Here is a 24921-nt window from a genome sequence, read left to right as displayed (position 1 = left end):
AGTTCTTTTAATTGTCATGTTAGGGTGTCAATTTTAGATCTTTCCTGCTTTCTCTTGTGGGCATTTAGTGCTATAAATTTCCCTCTACACACTGCTTTGAATGTGTCCCAGAGATTCTGGTATGTTGTGTCTTTGTTCTTGTAGGTTCAAAGAACATCTTTATTTCTGCCTTCATTTCATTATGTACCCAGTAGTCATTCAGGAGCAGGTTGTTCAGCTTCCATGTAGTTGAGCAGTTTTGAGTGAGTTTCTTAATCCTGAGTTCTAGTTGGATTGCACTGTGGTCTGAGAGACAGTTTGTTATAATTTCTGTTGTTTTACATTTGCTGAGGCATGCTTTACTTCCAACTATGTGGTCAGTTTTGGAATAGGTGTGGTGTGGTGCTGAAAAGAATGTATATTCTGTTGATTTGGAGTGGAGAGTTCTGTAGATATCTATTAGGTCAGCTTGGTGCAGAGATGAGTTCAATTCCTGGGTATCCTTGTTAACTTTCTGTCTTGTTGATCTGTCTAATGTTGACAGTGGGGTGATAAAGTCTCCCATTATTATTGTGTGGGAGTCTAAGTCTCTTTGTAGGTCTCTTGAGGACTTGCTTTATGAATCTGTGTGCTCCTGTATTGGGTGCATATATATTTAGGATAGTTAGCTCTTCTTGTTGAATTGATCCCTTTACCATTATGTAATGGCCTTCTTTGTCTCTTTTGATCTTTGTTGGTTTAAAGTCTGTTTTATCAGAGACTAGGATTGCAACCCCTGCCTTTTTTTGTTTTCCATTTGCTTGGTAGATTTTCCTCCATCCCTTTATTTTGAGCCTATGTGTGTCTCTGCACGTGAGATGGGTTTCCTGAATACAGCACACTGATGGGTCTTGACTCTTTATCCAATTTGCCAATCTGTGTCTTTTGATTGGAGCATTTAGCTCATTTACATTTAAGGTTAATATTGTTATGTGTGAATTTGATCCTGTCATTATGGTGTTAGCTGGTTATTTTGCTCGTTAGTTGATGCAGTTTCTTCCTAGCCTCAATGGTCTTTACAATTTGGCATGTTTTTGCAGTGACTGGTACTGGTTGTTCCTTTCCATGTTTAGTGCTTCCTTCAGGAGCTCTTTTAGGGCAGGCCTGATGGTGACAAAATCTCTCAGCATTTGCTTGTCTGTAAAGGATTTTATTTCTCCTTCACTTATGAAGCTTAGTTTGGCTGGATATGAAATTCTGGGTTGAAAATTCTTTTCTTTAAGAATGTTGAATATTGGCCCCCACTCTCTTCTGGCGTATAGAGTTTCTGCCGAGAGATCAGCTGTTAGTCTGATGGGCTTCCCTTTGTGGGTAACCCAGCCTTTCTCTCTGGCTTCCCTTAATATTTTTTCCTTCATTTCAACTTTGGTGAATCTGAAAATTATGTGTCTTGGAGTTGCTCTTCTGGAGGAGTATCTTTGTAGTGTTCTCTGTATTTCCTGAATTTGAATGTTGGCCTGCCTTGCTAGATTGGGGAAGCTCTCCTGGATAATATCCTGCAGAGTGTTTTCCAACTTGGTTCCATTCTCCCTGTCACTTTCAGGTACACCAATCAGACATAGGTTTGGTCTTTTCACATAGTCCCAAATTTCTTGGAGGCTTTGTTCATTTCTTTTTATTCTTTTTTCTCTAAACTTCTCTTCTCACTTCATTTCATTGATTTCGTCTTCCATCTCTGATACCCTTTCTTCCAGTTAATCGAATTGGCTACTGAGGCTTGTGCATTCATCACGTAGTTCTCGTGCCTTGGTTTTCACCTCCATCAGGTCCTTTAAGGACTTCTCTGCATTGGTTATTCTAGTTAGCCATTCATCTAATTTTTTTTCAAGGTTTTTAACTTCTTTGCCGTGGGTTCGAACTTCCTCGTTTAGCTCGGAGTAGTTTGATCGTCTGAAGCCTTCTTCTCTCAACTCCTCAAAGTCATTCTCCGTCCAGCTTTGTGTTGTTGCTGGTGAGGATCTGCATTCCTTTAGAGGAGGAGAGGCGCTCTGATTTTTAGAATTTTCAGTTTTTCTGCTCTGTTTTTTCCCCATCTTTGTGGTTTTATCTACCTTTGGTCTTTGATGATGGTGACGTACAGATGGGGTTTTGGTGTGGATGTCCTTTCTGTTTTTTGGTTTTCCTTCTAAGAGTCAGGACCCTCAGCTGCAGGTCTGTTGGAGTTTGCTGGAGGTCCACTCCAGACCCTGTTTGCCTGGGTATCAGCAGTGGAGGCTGCAGAACAGCAGATATTGGTGAACAGCAAATGTTGCTGCCTGATGGTTCCTCTGGAAGTTTTGTCTCAGAGGAGTACCCGGCCGTGTGAGGTGTCAGTTTGCCCCTACTAGGGAGTGCCTCCCAGTTAGGCTACTCAGGGGTCAGGGACCCACTTGAGGAGGCAGTCTGTCCATTCTCAGATCTCAAGCTGTGTGCTGGGAGAACCACTACTCTCTTCAAAGCTGTCAGACAGGGACATTTAAGTCTGCAGAGGATTCTGCTGTCTTTTGTTTGGCTATGCCCTGCCCCCAGAAGTGGAGTCTACAGAGGCAGACAGGCCTCCTTGAGCTGCAGTGGGCTCCACCCAGTTCGAGCTTCCCAGCTGCTTTGTTTACCTACTCAAGCCTCAGCAATGGCGGGCGCCCCTCCCCCAGCCTCGCTGCCACCTTTCAGTTTGATCTCAGACTGCTGTGCTAGCAATGAGCGAGGCTCCGTGGACGTAGGACCCTCCAAGCCAGGCACGGGATGGATATAATCTCCTGGTGTGCCGTTTACAAAGACTGTTGGAAAAGCGCAGTATTAGGGTGAGAGTGACCCAATTTTCCAGGTGCCATCTGTCACTCCTTTCCTTGGCTAGGAAAGGGAATTCCCTGACCCCTTGCGCTTCCCGGGTGAGGCGATGCCTCACCCTGCTTCAGCTCACGCTCAGTGCACTGCACCCACTGTCCTGCACCCACTGTCCGACAATCCCCAGTGCGATGAACCCAGTACCTCAGTTGGAAATGCAGAAATCACCAGTCTTCTGTGTTGCTCACACTGGGAGCTGTAGACTGGAGTTGTTCCTATTCAGCCATCTTGGCTCCACCCCAAAATTTTTTAATTTATTGAAAGAAATGAAAATAGAAACACAATATAACAAAATCTGTGGGATACAGCAGATTAAGAGAGAAATGTACAGCAATAAACACCTACATCCAAAAAGTAGAAAGAGTTTAAATAAGTGAATTAACAATGTATCTCAAGGAGCTAGAAAAGCAAGAATAAACCAAACCCGAAATTAGAAATAAATAAATAATAAAGATCAACTAAAAAAAAAAAACACAAAAGATCAATGAAATGAAAAATTGGTTTTTCAAAAAGACAAACAAAATTGGTAAACCATTAGCTGGACTAACCAAGAAAAAAGAGAAAATACCTAAATAAATAAAATCAGAAATGAAAAAGGAGATATGACAACTGATAACACAGAAATACAAAGTATCATTAGAGACTTTGTATCATGAAGAACTATACACCAACAAATTAGAAAACTAGAGGAAATGGATAAATTTTTGGACATATACATTCTACCAAGATTGAACCAAGAAGAAATAGAAAACATGAACAGACCAATTACAAGTAATGAGATTCAATCTATGAATTTGTAATAAAATGTTTCCTATCAGAAAAAGTCCCAGGACCCAATGGCTCCACTGCAGAATTCTACCAAACATTTAAAGAACTAATACCAATTCTCAAACTCTTCCAGAAAACTGAAAAGAAGGGCATTCTTCCAACTCATTCTATAATGCCAGTGTTACTTCAATACCGAAACCAGACAAGGACACCAGAAAAAAAGAAAACTATAGGCTAATATACCTGATGGACATAGATGTAAAAATCCTCAGTAAAATACTAACAGACTGAATCCAGCAGCACACTGGAAAAACAATTTACCATGATCAAATGGGATTTATTCAAGGGATGCAAAGATAGGTCAACGTACACAAATTAGTAAATATGATACATCACATTAATAGAACCAAAGACAAAAACGTTATGGTCATTTTAATAGATACCAAAAACTATTCAATAAAATTAAACACGTTTTCATGATGAAAATTCTCAACAAATTGGATATAGAAGGAAAATACCTCACCATGATAAAGGCCATATATGACAAACCCACAGCCACATGACACTGAACAAGGAAAAGCTGAAAGCTATTTCTCTAATATCTGGAACAAGACCAGGATGCCCACTTTCACCACTTTTATTCAACATAGTACTGGAAGTCCTAGCTAGAGCAGTTAAGCAAGAGAAAGAAAGAAAGGGCATTCCAGTTAGAAAGGAGGGAGTTACATTGTCCCTGTTTGCAAATGACATAATCTTATATATAGAAAACTCTAAAAGCTCTACCAAAAAACTCTTAGAACTAATCAATGAATTCAGTAAAGTTGCAGAATACAAAATCAATATACAAAAATCAGTAGCATTTCTGTATATCAACAATGAACTAACAGAAAAAGAAATTAAGAAAGAAATCCCATTTACAATAACTACAATAAATAAATAAATACATAAAACCTAAGAATAAATTTAAGGAGGTGAAAGATCTCTACAAGGAAAACTATAAAACACTGATGAAAGAAATTGAAGAGGACACACAAAAACATGGAAAGACAGCTGGGCATGGTGGCTCACGCCTGTAATCTCAGCACTTTGGGAGGCCAAGGCAGGCACATTGCTTGAGCTCAGGAGTTCAAGACCAGCCTGGGCAACATGGCAAAACCCTGTCTCCACCAAAAATACAAAATAATTAGCCAAGCATGGTGGCACATGTGTGTAGTCTCAGCTACTTGGGAGGCTGAGGTGGGAGGATTGCTTGAGCCCAGGAGACAGAGGCTGCAGTGAGTTGAGATTACATCACTGCACTCCAGCCTGGGTGACAGAGTGATACCCTGTACAATTGTCAATTTAAAAAAAAAAAAAGGAAAGATATCTCATGTTCATGGATTGGAAGAATTAATATTGTTGACCATACTACCAAAAGCAATCTACAGATTCTGTGCAATCCCTATCAAAATACCAATGACATTATTCACTGAAATATAAAAAAGCAATCCTAAAACTAATATAGAACTATAAGAGACCCTGAATAGCCAAAGTAATCCTGAGAAAAAAGAACAAAGCTTTAGACATCACACTACCAGATTTCAAAATATACTACAAAGCTATAGTAACAAAAACAGCATGGTACTAGCCATAAAAACAGACCAATAAACCAGTGGTACAGAACACAGAACCCAGAAATAAACAGCTATCTGATTTTTGATGAAGGTGCCAAGAACATTTATTGGGAAAGGGACTATCTCTTCAGTAAGTAGTGTTGGAAAAACTGGATAGCCATATGGAGAAATGTAAAAATAGACCTCTACCTCTCACCGTATTAAAAGTCAACTCAAAATGAATTAAAGACTTGAACAGAAGGCATGAAGCTATGAAACTATTAGTAAAAAGCATAGGGGAAACACTTCGTGACACTAGTTTGGGCAAAGATCTTATGGAGAAGACTTCAAAAGCACAGGCAAAATAGACAAATGGGATTATATCAAACTAAAAAGCTTCTGCACAGCAAAGGAAAAAAAATCAACAGAGTGAAGAGACAACGTGCAGAATGAAAGAAAATATTTGCAAACTATTCATCTAACAAGGAATTAATATCCAGAATATACAAAGAGCTCAACAGCAAACCGACAACAACAACACATAATTCTATTTAAAACTGGGCAAATGAGCTGAATGGACACATCTCTCAAAAGAAGACATACAAATGACCGGCAGGTACATGAAAAAAATGCTTAACATCACTAATCATCAGGGAAATGCAAATAAAATCCACAATGAGATATCTAAACCCAGTTATAATGGCTATTTTCAAAAAGACAAAAAGTAACAAATGATGGTGAGGATGTGGAGAAGTAGGAACTCTTCTTACACTGTTTGTGGAAATGTAAATTAGTGTAGCCATTATGGAACTCAATATGGAGGTTCCTCAAAACACTGCAAATAGAACTACCATATGATCTAGAAATTCCACTACTGGGCATATATCCCAAGGAAAGGCAATCAGTATGTTGAAGAAGTATCTGTACTCTCATATTTATTGTAGCACTATTCACAATAGCCAAGATGTGGAATAAACCTAAGTGTTCATCGACAGATGAATAAAGAAAATGCAATATATATACATAATGGAATACTATCTAGCTATAAAAAGCAATGAAATTTTGTCATTCACAGTCACATGGATGAGCTTGGGGGACATTATATTAAGTGAAATAAGCCAGGTACAAGAAGGTAAATGCTGCATGTTCTTACTCACATGTGGAAGTTTAAAAAGTTGAGCTTATAGAAGTAGAGAGTAGAAGAGCGGTTACTAGAGGTGGGGAAGGGTAAGTGAGGAGGGCAATAACCAAGGATTGGTTAACAGATAACAAAAGCACAGCTAGATAGGAGGAGTAAGTTCAAGTGTTCTATAGCAATATAGGATGACTATAATTAACAATTCATTGTATATTTTCCAATAGTAGAAGAGAGGATTTTGAATGTTCCAAATACAAAGAAATGATCAACATTTGAGGTGATGGGTAAAAAAAGAATAGTGTTCCATACTAGATTGTTATTTAATAAATTCTTACCTAATTTAAAAAAAAACTCAGGTAACTATTTATGTGTTTAATGCAATAGGCAGTAGAGTAGAGTGAGTGCAGGCTCTGAAGCCAGACTGCCTCCATTCAAAGCCTGCTTCTCCTACTTATGACTAGTATGGCCTTGCTTATCCTCTGTATGTTTCTCAGTTTTTCCATCTGTAAAATGACGAATAGTCCCCTACTGATAGAATTCTTGTAAAGGGATAATAGTAGTCGCCTCCAGTATCAGTTACCCCAGCAATGCTGCATAATAAATTTCCCCAAAACTTAGTGACATACCATAAGCATTTATTTCTCAATCACACATCTACAGGTCAGCTGGAGTTCCACTATTCTAGGCTTGGCTTGACTTCAGGACATCATTTTGGTTCAAGGGGCTACAGTATCATTTACTTTTGTGTGTGTCAGTAGACTAGTAGGGATCTGTTCTACTGGCAGTATCTGACGTGAAACAGAGCAAGTCCAGTTGCATAGTTTTCTTTTTCTTTCCTTTTCTTTGCTTTTTTTTTTTTTTTTTTTTAAACAGGGTCTCCCTCTGTCACCCAGGCTAGAGTACAGTGGTGCGGTCATAGCTCTCTGCAACCAGGACATCCCAGTCTCAATCAATACTCTCACCTCAGCCTCCCAGGTAGCTAGGATTACAGACACATGCCACTATGCCTAGCTAATTTTTTTTTTTTTTTGGTAGAGATGGGGTCTTCCTATGTTTCTCTAGTTGGTCTCAAACTCCTGGGCTCAAGTGATCCTCCTGCTTGGCCTCCTAAAGTGTTGGAATTACAGGTGTGAGCCACTACAGCTGGCCCAGTTGCATACTTTTATTTGCATCTAATGTTTGCACTTAACAAACATTGACTAAAGCAAGTCACATGGCTGAGCCCAACACCAATGAGGCAGGGAAGGTGAGGCAGTGGGAGAGAATGAGTATTTGCTGAACAGTCCAGGGGTCAGCAAACTTTCCATAAAGAGCCAAATAGTAAATACTTTTTGCTTTGTTGGCCATATTGTCTCTGTTACAACCACTGAACTCTGCCATTATAGCATGAAAGCAGCCTTAGATAATAATGTATCGACAACTAGAGTAACTATGTTCCAATAAGCTATATTTACAAAACCAAGCAGCAGACTGGATTTGGCTCATGGGTCGTAGTTTTCCAACTCCTGACTAATTTACCACATCAGCTCATAGAGTTTTTATGAGGATTAAGTATATTAATATATAGAAAGTGCTTTTAACATTCCTCTACAGAGTAGCACTAATAAATATTGGCTTTCATTAATATTGTTTGTTATCATTATCCAATATTATAGCACAATATTGGAAATAATAAAAATGTTCAACAATACAGATAGGGTTAAATAAGTTATGGCACACCTGTGCTGTAAAATGTTATACATCCATTTAAATACCAAAAAAAATTGATATTTAAATGGATGTATAACATTTTACAGTATGGGTACAGTGGCTCACGCATATAATCCTAGCACTTTGGGAGGCTGAGGCAGGCCGATTGCTTAAGCCCAGGAATTTGAGACCACCCTGGGTAACATAGTGACACCCTGTCTTTATTTAAAAAGAAAATTTTTTTTTTTTTTTTTTTTTTTTTTTTTGAGATGGAGTCTCGCTCTGTCGCCCAGGCTGGAGTGCAGTGGCGCAATCTCGGCTCACTGCAAGCTCCGCCTCCCGGGTTCACGCCATTCTCCTGCCTCAGCCTCTCCGAGTAGCTGGGACTACAGGCGCCTGCCACCGCGCCCGGCTAATTTTTTGTATTTTTAGTAGAGACGGGGTTTCATCGTGGTCTCGATCTCCTGACCTCGTGATCCGCCCGCCTCGGCCTCCCAAAGTGCTGGGATTACAAGCGTGAGCCACTGCGCCCGGCCAAGAAAATTTTTTAATATCAATTTTTTTTTAGACAGGGTCTTGCTCTGTCACCCAAGCTGGAGTACAGTAGCACATCATCACTTACTGCAGCCTCAATCTCCCCAGCTCAAGCAATCCTCCTGCCTCAGCCTTCCAAATACCTGGGACTACAGGTGCAAGCTACCGTGCCTGGCTAATTTTTTATTTTTTTGTAGAGACAGGGTCTCACTGTGTTATCCAGGCTGGTCTCGAACTCCTGGACTCAAGCAATCCACCCACCTTGGCCTCCCAAAGTGCTGGGATTACAGGCATGAGCCTCTGTGCCCAGTCTTAAATATCAATTTTTTGAAGATATATCAAGACTATATAATGGCATAAGAACGTTTATGTTAAATGAGAAAAAGAGATAAGTAATATGTATCATATGACCCCAACTTTATTTTTCTTAAAATATAATGTATTTTAAACATGGAAAACAGCTAGGAAAGGAATATGTCAAACGAGATCATTTAGTTTTTTAATATAATTCTTTATTGTCCATTTTTTCTCCACTGGGCATAACAATCTGGCATTATTTCAATAAGAAGGATGGAATCTGAGTTCACTGAAAACTCTTCTAGCTCTAATGTATTTATCATTTTATATTCCACTTATGTTTTAATTGCTTAACAAACTAAGTATTTACCTTCAGAGATGGCTGATTAGAATGGATTAGATGGGGCTGGGCGTGGTAGCTCATGCCTATAATCCCAGAACTTTGGCAGGCCGAGGCGGGCGGATCACCTGAGGTCAGGAGTTAGAGACCAGCCTGGCCAACGTGGCAAAACCCCATATCTACTAAAGATACAAATATTAGCTGGGTGTGGTGGTGCACGCCTGTAATCCCAGCTACTTGGGAGGCTGAGGTAGGAGAATCACTTGAACCTAGGAGGCGGAGGTTGCAGTGAACTGAGACTCCAGCCTGGGAGACAGAGTGAGACTCCTTCCAAAAAAAAAAAAAATGAATTAGATGGTCACTTTCCAATTTTTTTTTGTTGTTGTTGTTAAAGAAATGTTCTGTTCTAGGACTCCTGGAAATCTATGTCAGAGTACCAACCAATGGGAATAGCATCTCCTCACTGATTCTCAGACTGTATCAACAGTAGCTCCTTTGGGACCACATTCCCTGAGCAACCACAGTCCTTTCAGTGATAACAAAGGCAGAATACTGACACTTGGAGGTGAACAACCTCCTCCACCCCTCCCTGGCCTCTTCAGTATTTGGACATATACCTCTGCTTTTTTTATGTATCAAGGGGACATTACGTTTCAATATTTAATTACCATGTGTCTAGGAGTCACATGAATAAAGACTGGAAAGGAAGCTTCAGAACCCCGTAGCCTCTTTCACAAATCTCACAGAATATTAGCAATTAAAGTTAATTTATTTTTTAAAACCCTTTACAGTAATAAAGTTTTATCTAAATTATAATCAGCCCCTGGATACTCCAGGAGTCTAAGCTGTGTTGAAAATTGTTATATTAATAAGCTTGTAAGTCCTTAGAAGTAACTACTCCAAGTAAATTTTGCCCTAAAATATGCTTTAGAATCTGAAGTATAAAAGGAACATGTATTCTCATCTCCAAGTTTAGGTAAAACAGAGTTAAACTTTATTTTTAGTAATTGAATCATTAGTGAGTTTAAGTGCCAATTAGGATTCCCATCAAAGATTTGTGTATGCCTATTGTATGTTTTAGTAAGCACTAGATCCAGTGTGGCATGTTAGGCCTAATCTAAGGGAGAAATGGACACCTGATTTGCCTATTAATCTTAACTGAATCTTCAGTTCAGATTCTGATGCCAGAATCTTAACTGAAAAAATAAGGTAATATGAATTCTATTATATCCATATCTCAAGGAGTTTTGTTTGTTTTTTTTTGTTTGTTTGTTTGTTTTTGTTTTTTTTTTTTTAGACAGGGTCTTGCTCTATCACCTAGATTAGAGTGCAGTGGTGTGAACATGGCTCACTGTAGCCTTGAACGCCTGGGCTTAAGCAATCCTCCTACCTCAGCCTCCTGTGTAGCTGGGACCACAGGCACGTGCCATCACACCCAGCTAATTTTTTATTTTTTATTTTTTGTAGAGATGGGGTCCCACTTTGTTGCCTGGGCTGGTCTCAAACTCCTGAGCTCAAGCAATCCTCAGCCTCCCAAAGTGCTGGGATTATAGGTGTGAGCCACCGCTCTTAATATCATGAGCAATTTCTAATACTTTGGAGTTCTTTATCATGGAAGATTTGCTGATAGTTATTGAGCCCATCATATGGAATAAGAACTGTTTTCAATCAACTTAGGCATAAATACATGCAACTACAAATACTATTAATGGATTCTAATAGCAACTTCCAGTTCTGCTCTAAGGCAGAAGGAAGAACCCTTAATCAGAATGGCCAAGAAAGCTGTCTCTATTCTGGTTGGGATGTCCCCATTGCTTTTCTCCTTACCCCTAGACCCTGCTTTGCTGATCCTCTTCTGGGGTGGTAGCTGGTCTCCAAAGAAGACCCCTCAGTGAGCCATGCCTACTAGTAGTCATGCCCTTATGTGGTCCTCTCCTATATTAATTCTGAGCTGGCCATTTCTAACCAAAAGAATTCTACAGAAATGATGCAGCCTCCCCTTTGCTGTCTTGGAACAACTTACTCTGAGCAAAGTCAGCCATCATGTAAGAAGTTCAATTACCTTGACACCACCAAACTTTGAAGAAGCCCAGCTAGCCACATAAAGCTGTTCCAGCCACCTAAGTTGAGAGGTTGTACATGTGAGTGAAGAAGCCATCTGTCTGCACATCCAACCCACATAGTCCTTCAGATGGTTCCAGTCTTGATCACAAATGCATGAGAACCTTAAAGAGAGAACTGCATAGCTTAGCCGTCATCCCTCAGAACCATGAGAGACAAATAGATAGTTATTTTAAGCCTCCGAGTTTTTAGATGGTTTGTTATACAGCAATAGAAAATCAAAACACTTAGTTTTTTTACTTGTACTTCTGCACTGGGATGTTGAAGATCCCTATGATGAGTTCTTTTTACCTGCAATTGCAAATGCCAACATTCCTTTTATATACAGATTGCTAGTGGAGGTTACACCTTCCTCCCATATGCTCTGTAAGATAATGGCTGTCTAATTGTTAATTAAAAGCCATCTGCATGCCTGCTTTTTTAACCCTGGAGATACCTTTTATGTTTTCTTAGCCTTGAGGCTCTTTCAATATGTGCCTGGCCTGTGTTCTCTAAAGCAGCAGCAGCAAGGAAAAGGATTATAGTCTTCAGCTTTTGCCAGGAGAAGTCACTTCCTCAGTGGCTAAGACCTAGAATTGCACCCACTCCAGGGTATGTCTGTGACACTTCCTGTGTGAAACCTTAAGACTTCCTCCTGGCACAACTGAGTTAGAGCCAAAGCTGTTTAACATTCTAAGCCTAATATCACATCAGCATGTGGTTGAATTATATGTTTCCAAAGTCTCTTTCAAAAACCTTCTAAGTCTATGATTTTCAGGAACATTGTATATAATATGTGGGATACACAGAGTGTCTCCTGCGGTGACTGGCACAGAATGCAGCTCCATATTATGTGGTGTTTTTTTCCTTACAGAAGTTGAAGAGAAAAGTATACATTTTTAAATCTTTATATTGTTTGTATATAAAAGTATAAAGATTGCTTACTGAAAAATCAGTGGAATACTCTACAGCAAAGAAAATGAACAAACTGGCTATATGTATCAGCATGGTTAAATCTCATAATATAATGCTAAGAGAAGGGTGTAAGTCGAAATAGAATGTGCTTCTACTTGTATAAAGTTCAAGCAATCAACATCAAACTCTGCATTATAGGGTTACATGATCAGTGGTTAAACTACTTAGAAAAGCACATAAACAAATGATTATCATGGTAGTCAAGAGCATGTTGGGAGGATAGGGGTCAGTGAGGGTATTAGAAAATTCTGGGGTTTTTATTTATTTATTTTTTTGAGACGGAGTTTTGTTCTTGTCGCCCAGGCTGGAGTGCAATGGCACGATCTCAGCTCACTGCAACCTCTGCCTCACGGGTTCAAGTGATTCTCCTGCCTCAGCGTCTCTAGTAGCTGGGATTACAGGCGTATGCCATCATGCCCAACTAATTTTTGTATTTTTAATAGAGATGGGGTTTCACCATGTTGGCCAGGCTGGCCTCGAACTCCTGACCTCGGGCGATCTGCCCACCTCGGCCTCCCAAAGTGCTGGAATTACAGGCATGAGCCACCACACCTGGCTAGAAAATTCTGTATTTTTACCCAAGTGGTAGTTATTTAGATATTTGCTTTATAATTATAATGTAAGTTATATTTATATATTTTAAGTAATTCTATATTAATATTTTACAGTTAAAAAGATTTTTAAAGCATCAAGAGACTTGTAGATCTTAGAGACATATATTTAAATATGTACGTTAAACACATATATACAAATAGTTTTTTCAACTAAAAAAGTAATACATATTTGTTATAGAAAATTAAGAGAAGAAAAATAAAAATTATCCATAATCTCACCACCTCTTGACATTTTGAGATAACAAGCCTTCATGTTTTGTTTATTTCCTTGCGGTTTCTAAAGTTTTTTGGTGATTTTCTAAAAGCCAAATTGGGAACATATCATACATGTGATTTTGGAAGCGGATTTTTTTCACTTAATATATCACGAGCTATTTCTTTTACTTTGACACTTCTTTGAAATAGTGTTTTACCGTTAAGCCTAGTCACAGGCTTGAGAGTCACCCCATGCAGTTAATTCCCTAGTTGTTCTTGGCATTTTGTTTTGCGGTCAGCCTCTAAGCATAAGAAATATGAACTAGCATTCAGAGAAAGTGTGAAAATTATCTGCTTTTTATTGAAACTTTATTTCTAGAGTTTTCTTAAAATCAAAACACAGAATATGCTCCTGCAAATGAAATCTTTAAACTTCAGGTCAAAGAATAATGCAGATTATTTCTATAAATCCTAAAATTCACCTCTTAAAAAGATTAAGAATGCTAAAACTCTGACCAGTAGACTCATAATGCCATTTTTTTTTTTTTAGACAAAGTCCCCATTCTCAAAATTAAGAACATTTGTGTATGGAGTATTTAGGGGTAAAGTAAAAGGACTTTGTGCCTTACATGTTTATGAAAGATGCAGAGTATGAAAAATAGATAATAGAAGTAGCCTTTTTTTTTTTTTTTTGAGACGGAGTCTCGCTGTGTCGCCTAGGCTGGAGTGCAATGGCATGATCTCGGCTCACTGCAACCTCCATCTCCCAGGTTCAAGCGATTCTCCTGCCTCAGCCTCCCGAGTAGCCGGGATTACAGGCTCCCGCCACCACGCCCAGCTAATTTTTGTATTTTTAGTAGAGTCGGGGTTTCACTGTGTTGGCCAGGCTGGTCTCAAACTCCTGACCTCATGATCCGCCTGCCTTGGCCTCCCAAAGTGCTGAGATTACAAGCGTGAGCCACTGTGCCCCACCAGAAGTAGTTTTTTTTTTTTTTTTTGGAGACAGAGTCTCGCTGTGTTGCCCAGGCTGGAGTGCAGTGATGTGATCTCAGCTCACAGCAACCTCTGCCTCCCGGGTTCAAGCGATTCTCCTGCCCCAGCCTCCCAAGTGGCTGGGATTACAGGTGCACGCCACCACGCCCAGCTAATTTTTTTTGTATTTTTAGTAGAGACAGGGTTTCACCATGTTGGCCAGGATGGGCTCTATCTCTTGGCTTCATGATCCCCCAACCTTGGCCTCCCAAAGTGCTGGGATTACAGGCATGAGCCACCACGCCGCCAGAAGTAGTCTTAAATGGCTAAATTTTGGTATGTTGCCTATTTTTAAAATGTAATGTAAGGTTACAAACAAGATCAAAAATTTTCAGATTTGTTTTGAAATAAGTTATCACAATGAAATCAAACAATATTTTAAAAGAAGAAAAACTATTACTATTTTTTAGAGTAGAATTGGCATTTTGTGTCATCGTGGGCTTACAATAAAATAATGGCAATCATTTACTCTAGTGATAACTGCTTCTGTTATTTCCAGACAGATGTTATCGTATTTTTGAAATTACTAATATTTTATGCATTAAAGGCTAATTTAAGATAAAATGCTAATGTCATACAAATTTAGCTCTTTCAACCCCACAATTTTTGTTTTCATTTTATTGTGTAACTGTGAGTTTCTCAAACATATTTTGGGCCTGATGATGCTCTGCTGTGGGGGGCTACATTGCACATTGTAGGATGTTTAGCAGCATCTCTGGCTGCTACCACACAAGATTTCAGTAGCAACCTCCAGTTGAGAAACCAAACATGTCTCCAGACATTGCCAAGTGTCCCCTGTGGGGCAAAACTAAGTCCATTTGAGAATCACTGCCATAGTATATTTACAAAAATTCTTATCATGCTTTTCAGGAACAAAATTAGGAATAAAGCAACATGCCATTACTAGCTAAGCACACAATCTACTGAACAAAAAACTGCTGGGCAGTCATTGTGAATAGTTCAGCTTAAATAAAAAGGTCAGACTACATTTCTTAATCAAAGACTACATTATCTAGGTAATTGGTACAGAACAGACCACTAGAAACATTTTAGTGAGTGGCACACAGGGAAATTAAATTGGTTAATAGCTACAGATGTAATTTATGGCTCTTTCTTCTATCATTATTTTTAAATGTGAGGCTGCAGGATCTGCAGATATTAAAGGACGCATGAAGGTCATTTTACTACTTTGTGTTACCCCCAAATCACAGCAATTCTCCATGGCATGCTGAAAGAAAAATGTGTCTCACTCCTTTTATCATTTTGTCTACAACAGGTGATGCCCAGTGCCCTGCTGGGAACATCATCAATCTAACTTCCTCTCAAAAATGTTTGGCATTCTTTATCAAGACAAGTAGGCATCGGGCAGTCCAGTTCATAGAGTTTTTCTCCATTTAAACATATGCCAGAGGAAGCAGAAAAACGTAGCTATTTGATAGAGAAAAGAAAAATATTTAAATATTGTCACAAAACCATTATCACACCTTAAAAAACTAAAATAATCCTTTACTATCATCAAGTACGCTGTCATTCTTAAAATTTTCAATTGTCTTATAAATGTCATTTTTTACAGGTTTTCATTTGAATCAGGACTCAAAAAAGATACATGTGTTGTAATTATTTGATATATTTGTCTCTTTTTTTGCAACAGGGTCTCTCTGTGTCACCCAGGCTGGAGTGCAGTGGTGCGATCTTGGCTCACTGCAACCTCTGCCTCCCAGGCTCAAGCAATCCTCTCACCCTAGCCTCCCAAATAGCTGGGACTACAGGCATGAGCCACTATGCTTGGCTGATTTTTATTTTTATTTTTTGAGACAGAGTCTTGCTCTGTCACCCAGGTTGGAATGCAGTGGCACAATCTTGGCTCACTGCAACCTCTGCCCCCCAGGTTCAAGCAGTTTTCCTGCCTCAGCCTCCTGAGTAGCTGGGATTACAGGTGCATGCCACCACAGTCGGCTAGTTTTTTTTTTTTTTTCTTTTTGAGACGGAGTCTCGCTGTCGCCCAGGCTGGAGTGCAGTGGCGCAATCTAGGCTCACTGCAGGCTCCGCCCCGGGGGTTCACGCTATTCTCCTGCCTCAGCCTCCCGAGTTGCTGGAGCTACAGGCGCCTGCCACCTCACCCGGCTAATTTTTTGTATTTTTAGTAGAGATGGGGTTTCACCGTGTTAGCCAGGATGGTCTCGATCTCCTGACCTCGTGATCCGTCCGCCTTGGCCTCCCAAAGTGCTGGGATTACAGGCGTGAGCCACTGCACCCATCCTAATTTTTGTATTTTTAGTATAGGCGGGGTTTTACCATGTTGGCCAGGCTGGTCTCAAACTCCTGACCTCAAATTATTTGCCTGCCTTGGCCTCCTGAAGTTCTGGGATTACAGGCGTGAGCTCCTGGCTGGCCTTCGCTAATTTTTAAATTTTTTCATAGAGACAGCGTCTCACTATATTGTCCAGACTGGTCTCAAATTCCTGTACTTAAGTGATTCTCCTACCTCAGCCTCCGAAAGTGCTGGGATTACAGATGTGAGCCACTGCATCTAGCCTAATATATATCTTAAATGATTTTTAATCTTTAAGTTTCCCCTTGCCTTTTTTTCCCTCGTAATTTATTTGTTGAATAAACTGGATTGTTTGTATTGCAGTGTTTCTCACAGCCTGGAGTTTGCTGATTATATCCTTATAGTGTCACTTACTTAAGTGTCACTTGTGTTCCTCCGTCTCATGTATTTCCTGTAAACTGGTAGCTGGAGCTAAAAGGCTTGATCAGATTCAGATTCAGTTTTCTTTTTGGCAAGTCCGAAAAGAAGATGATAGCCACTGACAGTATTGGCTTCTTGCCCAGTGACTTGCAAATTGATTTAGCTAACATTTGCTGAATACTTACTGTGTGCCCAGCAATATGCTTATGTTTTATAGGCATTATGTCATTTAATCTTATTTAGGTTCACAATATTAGTACATGTCAATTTCTATCTGATGACCAAACCTCTTATTAGAGACGAGTCGTCTTAAATATCTTTCAAACAAACCCTGTGGTATATACCCCATTGTCTTTTATGTGATTTAATTTGGAGTTTAATCTGAATTTTTTTTTTTACTTAGAGCAATACAAAAGTATCTTGCATTAAGGCACTTTTTTATTTTAATAATAAAGCTCAAAGACTTACAATTTTACTGAGAACTCATTGTACTCAAGTCTTTTGGTACAGGGATTCACCATCTGTTAACCTCACAAAGATATCTAAACCACAAATAGGGCCAATAGAATTCAGTATTTCCTGAGTCTCTTTTTCCTTTGCCCTCATTGTCTTCTGCAGGTGCGCTTATGTCTCTCTCATCTCTTTCTGCTTCTTCGCATGCTCACAATGCTCACAGTATCCTACTGTTCCCAGTGTGAGAAACTGGCTCGTGATTGTAAAAGCAAAACTAGCTTTTCATTGTTTGTTTACATATCTTTAATTTATTCTGCCTAATTCTCTTCGTAGTCCTCAGTTCTGCTGTTTATAAAACCAGACCATGGGTGCTACAGACTCAGAAAATAAATGTCAAATAGTCTTGATCAAGTGTCGCTTTTGAAGATGAAACTGTTTGATATGTAATTGATGGAAAAAAGGCATCAACCAGTCCGAGTTGCAATTAGATACAAGAGCACTGGAAACAAAACAATGCAAAGAGGATCCTATTGTGTAGTTTTACACTTTGCAAGTTGACATGCAAAGAGTAACTTATTTTTAATATATCTTAACCCTTTTCCAGTCATTTCTCCTTTAACAGTTGTTAGCATCTCCTCAGTTTCCAGAATATCTATTAGATGAAACATTTGGTTGGCTGAACAAAAGGAACATAAAGCCCTGGTGAATACAATAGGGAAATAGAAATGACTGTAGAGTTTAATTTCTTGTTCTGGTTGTCAGTATGAGACATTAAACAAATAGCCAGATTCTCTGTTCTTATTTCTTTAAAACAAAATTATTTTTATCATGATTTTCCTAAAGACCTTTAAGATTCTTACGTGAAACAGTCTTTTGTAAGCTTCTAGTAAATAGGAATTGTACCTCTCTTTACCTCATCTCACAAGGTGCCCAGGGTAGCGTGGTACACGTGCTTGTGCCTAAAAAGTGGCTTTAGATGATGGTGGTATTTGAAAGGCTATACATCTTAAAGGATATTTTGTTCCCTTTTTCCTTGGCAGGACCAAGGAGCTTCCTTTTCTAAGACCAGTGCTGTTTGGACTCAGTGAAAGTGCACTTTGTTCTAGAATTGCCATATAAAAGCCTGGAATATATATTGAGTTGTTCCAAGAAGGGTGAGAAGTCGTGTTCTAGGACATTGAATGCTGATTTGGTGCTGAATGAATGATTGTTATGTTCTTTTTTACTCACAGGCTCGCTTCTCATATGTGCGGATGAAATATCTTTTCTTTTCCTGGTTAGTGGTTTTTGTTGGAAGCTGGATTATATATGTGCAGTATTCTACCTATACAGAATTATGCAGAGGAAAGGACTGTAAGAAAATAATAGTAAGTATTTTAAATTTCCTGTTTACTAAAAAGCCTCTTCATAACACACTATATTTACTGCTTACATACTTACTAATGATGTTTTTAATAATAAAAGTTAATTTGACATTAGAATCGTGCTAATCTTCTTAGCTTTTTGACATGACCCGTAAGTAAAGTTTTCCCCACTTTGAAAATTCCAATGTTCAGAAATTTAAATATATAACACATAGATAAGTTAGTGTGGGGGCATCCTCAATACAAAGAAGGATTTTTATTTTTTAGATATATATATATATTTTAAATATATTTAAGTTTTAGTTTATTTCAATCAGATGAGTTTTTTAATGTTTAGACTATGAAAGTGTATTTACAGACAGACTTTCTAGAACACATCTTTTACTCTTGAATACCAACATTTATCTAAAAAGAATATTATTCTGTTTCTATCCTAGTGATTGGATATATCTCAGAAAAATGACTGTATCAGTCTAAGATTTCTAGTAGTGATCACTGATTCTATAGACTTATGTTTTAAAACTTTGAGAATTTCAAGTAAATTTAACTCCTTGTTTTCTACCAGTACTTTCTTTTTTTTTTTTTGAGACAAAGTCTCACTTTGTTGCCCAGGCTGGAGTGCAGTGGTGCAACCTCAGCTGACTGCAACCTCTGCCTCCCAGGTTCAAGCGATTCTCCTGCCTCAGCCTCCCAAGTAGCTGGAATTACAGGCTCGCACTACCACGCCTGGCTAATTTTTGTATTTTCAGTAAAGACGGGGTTTCACCATGTTGCCCAGGCTGGTCTTGAACTCCTAGCCTCAAGTGATCTGCCCTCCTTGACTTCCCAAAGAGCTGGGATTACAGGCATGAGCCACCGTACGTGGCCTCTACCAGTACTTTCTAATATAAATAATATTAAAACACTCCATCTCAGAATTATATTTGAATAGTAGTGATTTGGGGGGTTCCAATTATTATAACTTGTTAAAGATTTTATAGTTATTGAGTGGCTACTCTTTACCCAAGCCAGTGGTGTATGCATATAACAGAGAGCAAAATATATTTGACCTTATAAAACTTACAGTGGATCAGGAAAGAAAATGAGTAATTACAGTAAGGTAAGATAAATAAGATAGCAACTGTTATGGGAACATAAGACAGAAACCTGGAGCTTCCCCAAGTTCTAAGAAAATAAAAACCAGTTTAACACGAGGTGCTTCATCAGTCAGGATACAAAAACACGTTATTCCGCAGGAGTGTTACAGTCTTTTAACTAGGCAAGGGAGGGGAATGAGTTAGTAAAGAAGAGTCCTAAGTCAAGGTTCAAAGATAGCAATCCTATGTTCATTCCAACTGGCCGTTTTAGATCCTTAAGGAATTTTAAGATAGGAGGTATCTCTGGGGCCAATATTGGGTACTTTACATGTTCATTAATCCTTAGCATAATAGTGTACAGATAAAGAACTATGACCCAGAGAGACAGGAGAATTTGCCCAAGATGATGGAACCAGAATTTGATCCCAATTCTGTCTCTCTGTGAAGTTCATACTCCTTCTGCTACCCTCCATCAGAAAAGACTGACAGAAGAAGTTACAGTTTAATAAAGCTAATAAAACCCAATAAAACTCAGTTTCTAACCTTTAGTGAAGAAGGAGGAAACAGGAGGTAGATAATCAAGTTCAAAAACATACAAATAACCAAAACTATTTGAAATGTTTATTTCTCTTTCTCTAGGCCACCTTTCTCAAACTAGGTACCTTGGAGCACATTAATAGATATTCCATGGATAAAATATGTCCCTGGTCAGACGTATTTGGAAATAGAGGGTTATATAAAGATAACGACTGACTTTACTAAGGACTTCTTAGGGTCTTTTAAATACTAATGTGTGTTATGCATCTCCGAGAGAGCAAATATACTTGATCAAAAGAAACCATATCCCCACCACAGCCCTCCCAGGAAGACCTGTTAACATCATCTGATAGTGTTAGAAATCTAAGAGATTAAGACAAAATGAAATGGATATGCTTTTAAATATCTTGTATTATTACAGTATCCTTCAAATGTAAGGCAAATATTGGTACATATTCTGTCATGAGTAAATGAGAGTTGAAGTGCTTCATTACTTTTCACTGTAATTTAATTTCCCTTTAATTTATAAGAAATGAAAACAGAACATAACTCTAGCATAATTTAATGGTTATCTTATCAAACCCTGAAGATAATGAAAGAGCTTTCTGAGTCTAAAATACATCATTTTCCTAAGACTGGCTTTTAAAAAATTATAGTTATTTTGCATTTGGGATTATGTTCTTAAAACCTGTCATAAGTACTAGTACTAAAGTCAATAGTACTAAGCTAAGATAGTACTAATATTGTATTGCAATTGTGGGATTAGAACTAAAAAACAAGCAGAAAAAATATTGTTAAAGTATATTTTAGCCAGGCATGATGGCATGCACATGTAGTCCCACCTACTTGGGAGGCTGAGGTGGGAGGATCCCTTAAATCCAGGAATTTGAGATTGCAGTGAACTATGATCCTGCCACAACACTCCAGGCTGGGCAACAGAGCAAGACTTCATTTCAAAAATAAAATAACTTTTTAAAAAGTATATTTTAAAGCCTCAAAGTGCTAACAAGATAGGGAGGAATTACTTGATCAAGATCTGGGAGAAGATAAGATTTTTTTTTTTTTTTTTTTTTTTTTTTTTTGAGACAGAGTTTTGCTCTGTCACCCGGGCTGGAGTGCAGTGGTGCAATCTCGGCTCACTGCAACCTCTGCCTCCTGGGTTCAAATGATTCTCCTGCCTCAGCCTCCCAAGTAGCTGGGACTACAGGCACCCACCATCACACCTGGCTAATTTTTCTGTTTTTAGTAGAGATGGGGTTTTGCCATGTTGGCCAAGCTGGTCTCAAACTCCTGACCTCAGGTGATCCACCTGCCTCGGCCTCCCAAAGTGCTGGGATTACAGGCATACGCCACCGTGCCCAGCTGAGAGGATAAGATTTGAAAGATAGTTTTTGTGGCTGCTTTTCACTGGTGATGTATGGTCTAAAATGGAAATATACAGTCTTATGGGGTTGGGTAATAAAAGTCTACTACATCCAACCAAGGATGGGAACCCTGGCACACCATGCTTTGCGCTGAGACCTTAAAGGAATGAACCCCAGGAGTAAAGGTAAACTAAAAGAGTCTCAGAATGGTGAGCTGACTTTTATGGCCCCTTTTACCCTGGGGGGAATTTGCTGATTCTGGGCATGGACAGGGGTCTGAGAAGCAGAAACCTTATATTGGCAGAAAGCCCCTACTGGGGACAAGAAATCAGCAGAGCCTTTGTAGAAAACCAGGGGAACCTCATTTATACAGCCAGTTATCCCATTGGGATATTTGCCAATTCCTGGGGCTCTGCAGAATGGGAGGTTAAAAACTTCATTGGAAAGCGTTTGAAAAGCAGAACAGACTCTTTGGCAGTCTCACAAGATACAGATTAGAGTTATAAACTTGCCAGAAGGAGAAGCCCCAATGAATACCAAGCTCTCAGTTAAAAATCCTAGAGGGCTATATACCCTTGGACATAAGTAGCTAGAGCTTTACCCAGAGCTACAACCAAGCCTCAACTTCAAACAGCCCTTGATTTCATTAAGGTGATCAGCCACCATTACCTTTGTCTGCTAGACAGAAGGAAACTCTCTCTGGAGACATTATGTAAAAAAGTACAAAGAATGCCAAAAGGCAAAATAAAATGACCAAAAACCAAGAGATAAACACAGATACTAGAAGCAGATCTGCAGATGATCCAGATATTAGAGTTATTCAAAAGAATGTAAAAACAAGTGTTTATATTCATATTCAGTTAAATAGGAATAAAGGTAGAGGAAATAGGTAAAACAATGGATAATTTCAACACAGAATTGTAATATATAAAAAAGAATCAGGGTTGGGCATAGTGGCTCATGCCTGTAATCCCGGCACTTTGGGAGGCCAAGGTGGGCAGATCACTTGACTCCAGGAGTTTGAGACCAGCCTGGCCAACAGAGGCCTGTCTCTACTAAAAATACAAAAAATTAGCTGAGTGTAGTGGCACACATCTGTAATTCCAGCTACTCAGAAGGCTGAGGCACAAGAATCACATGAACCCAGGAGACAGAGGTTGCAGTGAGCTGAGATCACATCACTGCACTCCAGCCTGGGTGATAGAGGGAGACTCTGTCTCAAAAAGAAAAAAAACTGATTTAAAGAAAAAGAATCAGGAAAATAGTATGGAGGGTTCTCAAATTGTTAAACATAGAATTAGCATATGATCCAGTAAATCCACTTCTGGGTATATGTACCAAAAAAATTGAAATCAGGGATTCTAATGGACTCTGGCACACCAATGTTCACAGTAGCATTATTCACAGTAGCCAAAAGGTGGAAACAAGGCAACTGTCCATCCACAGATGAATGGATAAACAAAATATTGTATGTAGATACAATGGAATATTAGCCTTTAAAAAGAGTAAAATTCTGATACATGCTACAACATGGATGAATATTGGAAACATTATCCTAAGTGAAAGAAGCCAAACACAAAAAGACAAATATTGTATGATTCCATTTATATGCTGCAATACCTAGAATAACAATTACATATAAAATGGGAGAAGGATAAGGGAAGTTAAAGTGTTTAAGTCCTTACAATATTGCAGAGTAGGATAAAAGAATCAACCAGTTAACTTTAGACTTTGATAATTCAAGGATGCATATTATTATTTCTAGGATAACCTATAGAATAGAAAAAGAGTGTATCATTTCCAAACTAACATAGAAAAAATGGAATAATAAAAGAATAAAAGAGGCTGGGCGCAGTGGCTCACACCTGTAATCCCAGCACTTCGGGAAGCTGAGGCGGGCAGATCACCTGAGGTCGGTAGTTCGAAACCAGCCTGACCAACATGGAGAAATCCCGTCTCTACTAAAAATACAAAATTAGCCGGGCGTGGTGGCGCATGCCTATAATCCCATTTATTCAGGAGGCTGAGGCAGGAGAATCACTTGAACCCGGGAGGCGGAGGTTGCAGTGAGCCAAGATTGTGCCACTATACTCCCGCCTGGTCAACAAGAGTGAAACTCAATCTCAGAAAAAAATAAAATAAAATAAAAGAATAGTCAGTCCAAAGGAAGGCAAGAAAGTAAAGAAAAAGAAACAGAACAGCCAGGATAAGTAAAAATAAATACATAAGATGAAAGATGTCACAGATTGAATTCCCTGGAAAGCAGACTTAGAGACCAAGATTGCCTGCAGCAAGTTGATTAAGTTTGGCTCTTGGGATTAACATCAGTAGAGAGTGAGGAAGCAGAGTAAGTCAGAGGGAAAAGTTGAACTGCACTGCAGTAGTAACAAAGGCCTTAAAGGTCAACCCTACAGAGAATTCTGGAGCTGGGATGACCTTGCAAAAGTCCAGACCTTTATCCCCCTCACTGACCAGTCAGTGGAAGCAGATTCCCACCTTTACCCCAATCCCTGCAAGGAGATATGACCTTGGGCAAGGCTGTACTCTAGCTGAGGGCAGTCCTAAAGGACTCTGCTGAGAGCTGTTTACTACCTATACTCCCAGTCCTGAAGGAATAAGTGCTCCAGTCCTGGAGAAGGAGATTTGGGTGGCTTACCATGGCATCAGATGTAGTATATTTAAACCCACATATGATGGTAATTACAATATATTATCAGTGGACCAAATGATTCAGTTGAAAGACAAAGATTGTGAGGCTGTATTTAAAAATCAAAATCCAGGCCGGGTGCGGTGGCTCACGCATGTAATCCCAGCACTTTGGGAGGCTGAGGCAGGTGGATCCCCTGAGGTCAGGAGTGTGAGACCAGTCTGGCCAACATGGTGAAACCCCGTCTCTACTAAAACTGTAAAAATTAGCCAGGCATGGTGGTGTGTGCCTGTAATCCCAGCTACCCAGGAGGCTGAGGCAGGAGAATCGCTGGAACCTGGGAGGCAGAGGCTGCAGTGAGCTGAGATTGCACCAGTGCACTCCAGCCTGGGCAACAGAGCAAGACTCTGTTTCCAAAAAAAAAAAAAAATCAAAATCCAGCTATAAGAGAGACATCTGAAATATATAAAGATGTTGAAAGTAAAACAATATGAAGCCACTTATGCAAATATGCAAATTCTTGGATGTTTAGAGGAAAGCAACAAATGTGTGTGTGTGTGTGTGTATATAATTCATGTAAGTTTTTTATTGCAGATTATACCTTTTTTTTAAAGTCTAATCAGCCCTTCCTAACTTGAAATGTAATATATTTTAAATTGATTTCTCCCATGGT

The 24921-nt window shown here is 39.1% G+C and overlaps 1 protein-coding gene across 3 annotated transcripts in view; it reads left to right on the top strand.

The window, feature by feature from the left end:
- DIPK1A (divergent protein kinase domain 1A) overlaps positions 1–24921 on the top strand; it is a 126731-nt gene that overhangs the window by 74295 nt on the left and 27515 nt on the right. For 2 of the 3 annotated variants that reach the window (XM_063625512.1, XM_063625514.1), the window contains exon 2: positions 18493–18627. The exons of the other annotated variant lie outside the window; for it this stretch is intronic. In XM_063625512.1, the coding sequence (XP_063481582.1) occupies positions 18493–18627 (135 nt within the window). The remainder of the gene's footprint in view (positions 1–18492; positions 18628–24921) is intronic. 3 annotated transcript variants of the gene reach the window in all.

Source organism: Symphalangus syndactylus, chromosome 12, assembly GCF_028878055.3.
Source record: "Symphalangus syndactylus isolate Jambi chromosome 12, NHGRI_mSymSyn1-v2.1_pri, whole genome shotgun sequence".
In the NCBI taxonomy this organism is placed as follows: domain Eukaryota; kingdom Metazoa; phylum Chordata; class Mammalia; order Primates; family Hylobatidae; genus Symphalangus; species Symphalangus syndactylus.
The sequence above is the reverse complement of the archived record's forward strand: the minus strand, read 5'-3'. Positions and strand labels throughout refer to the sequence as shown.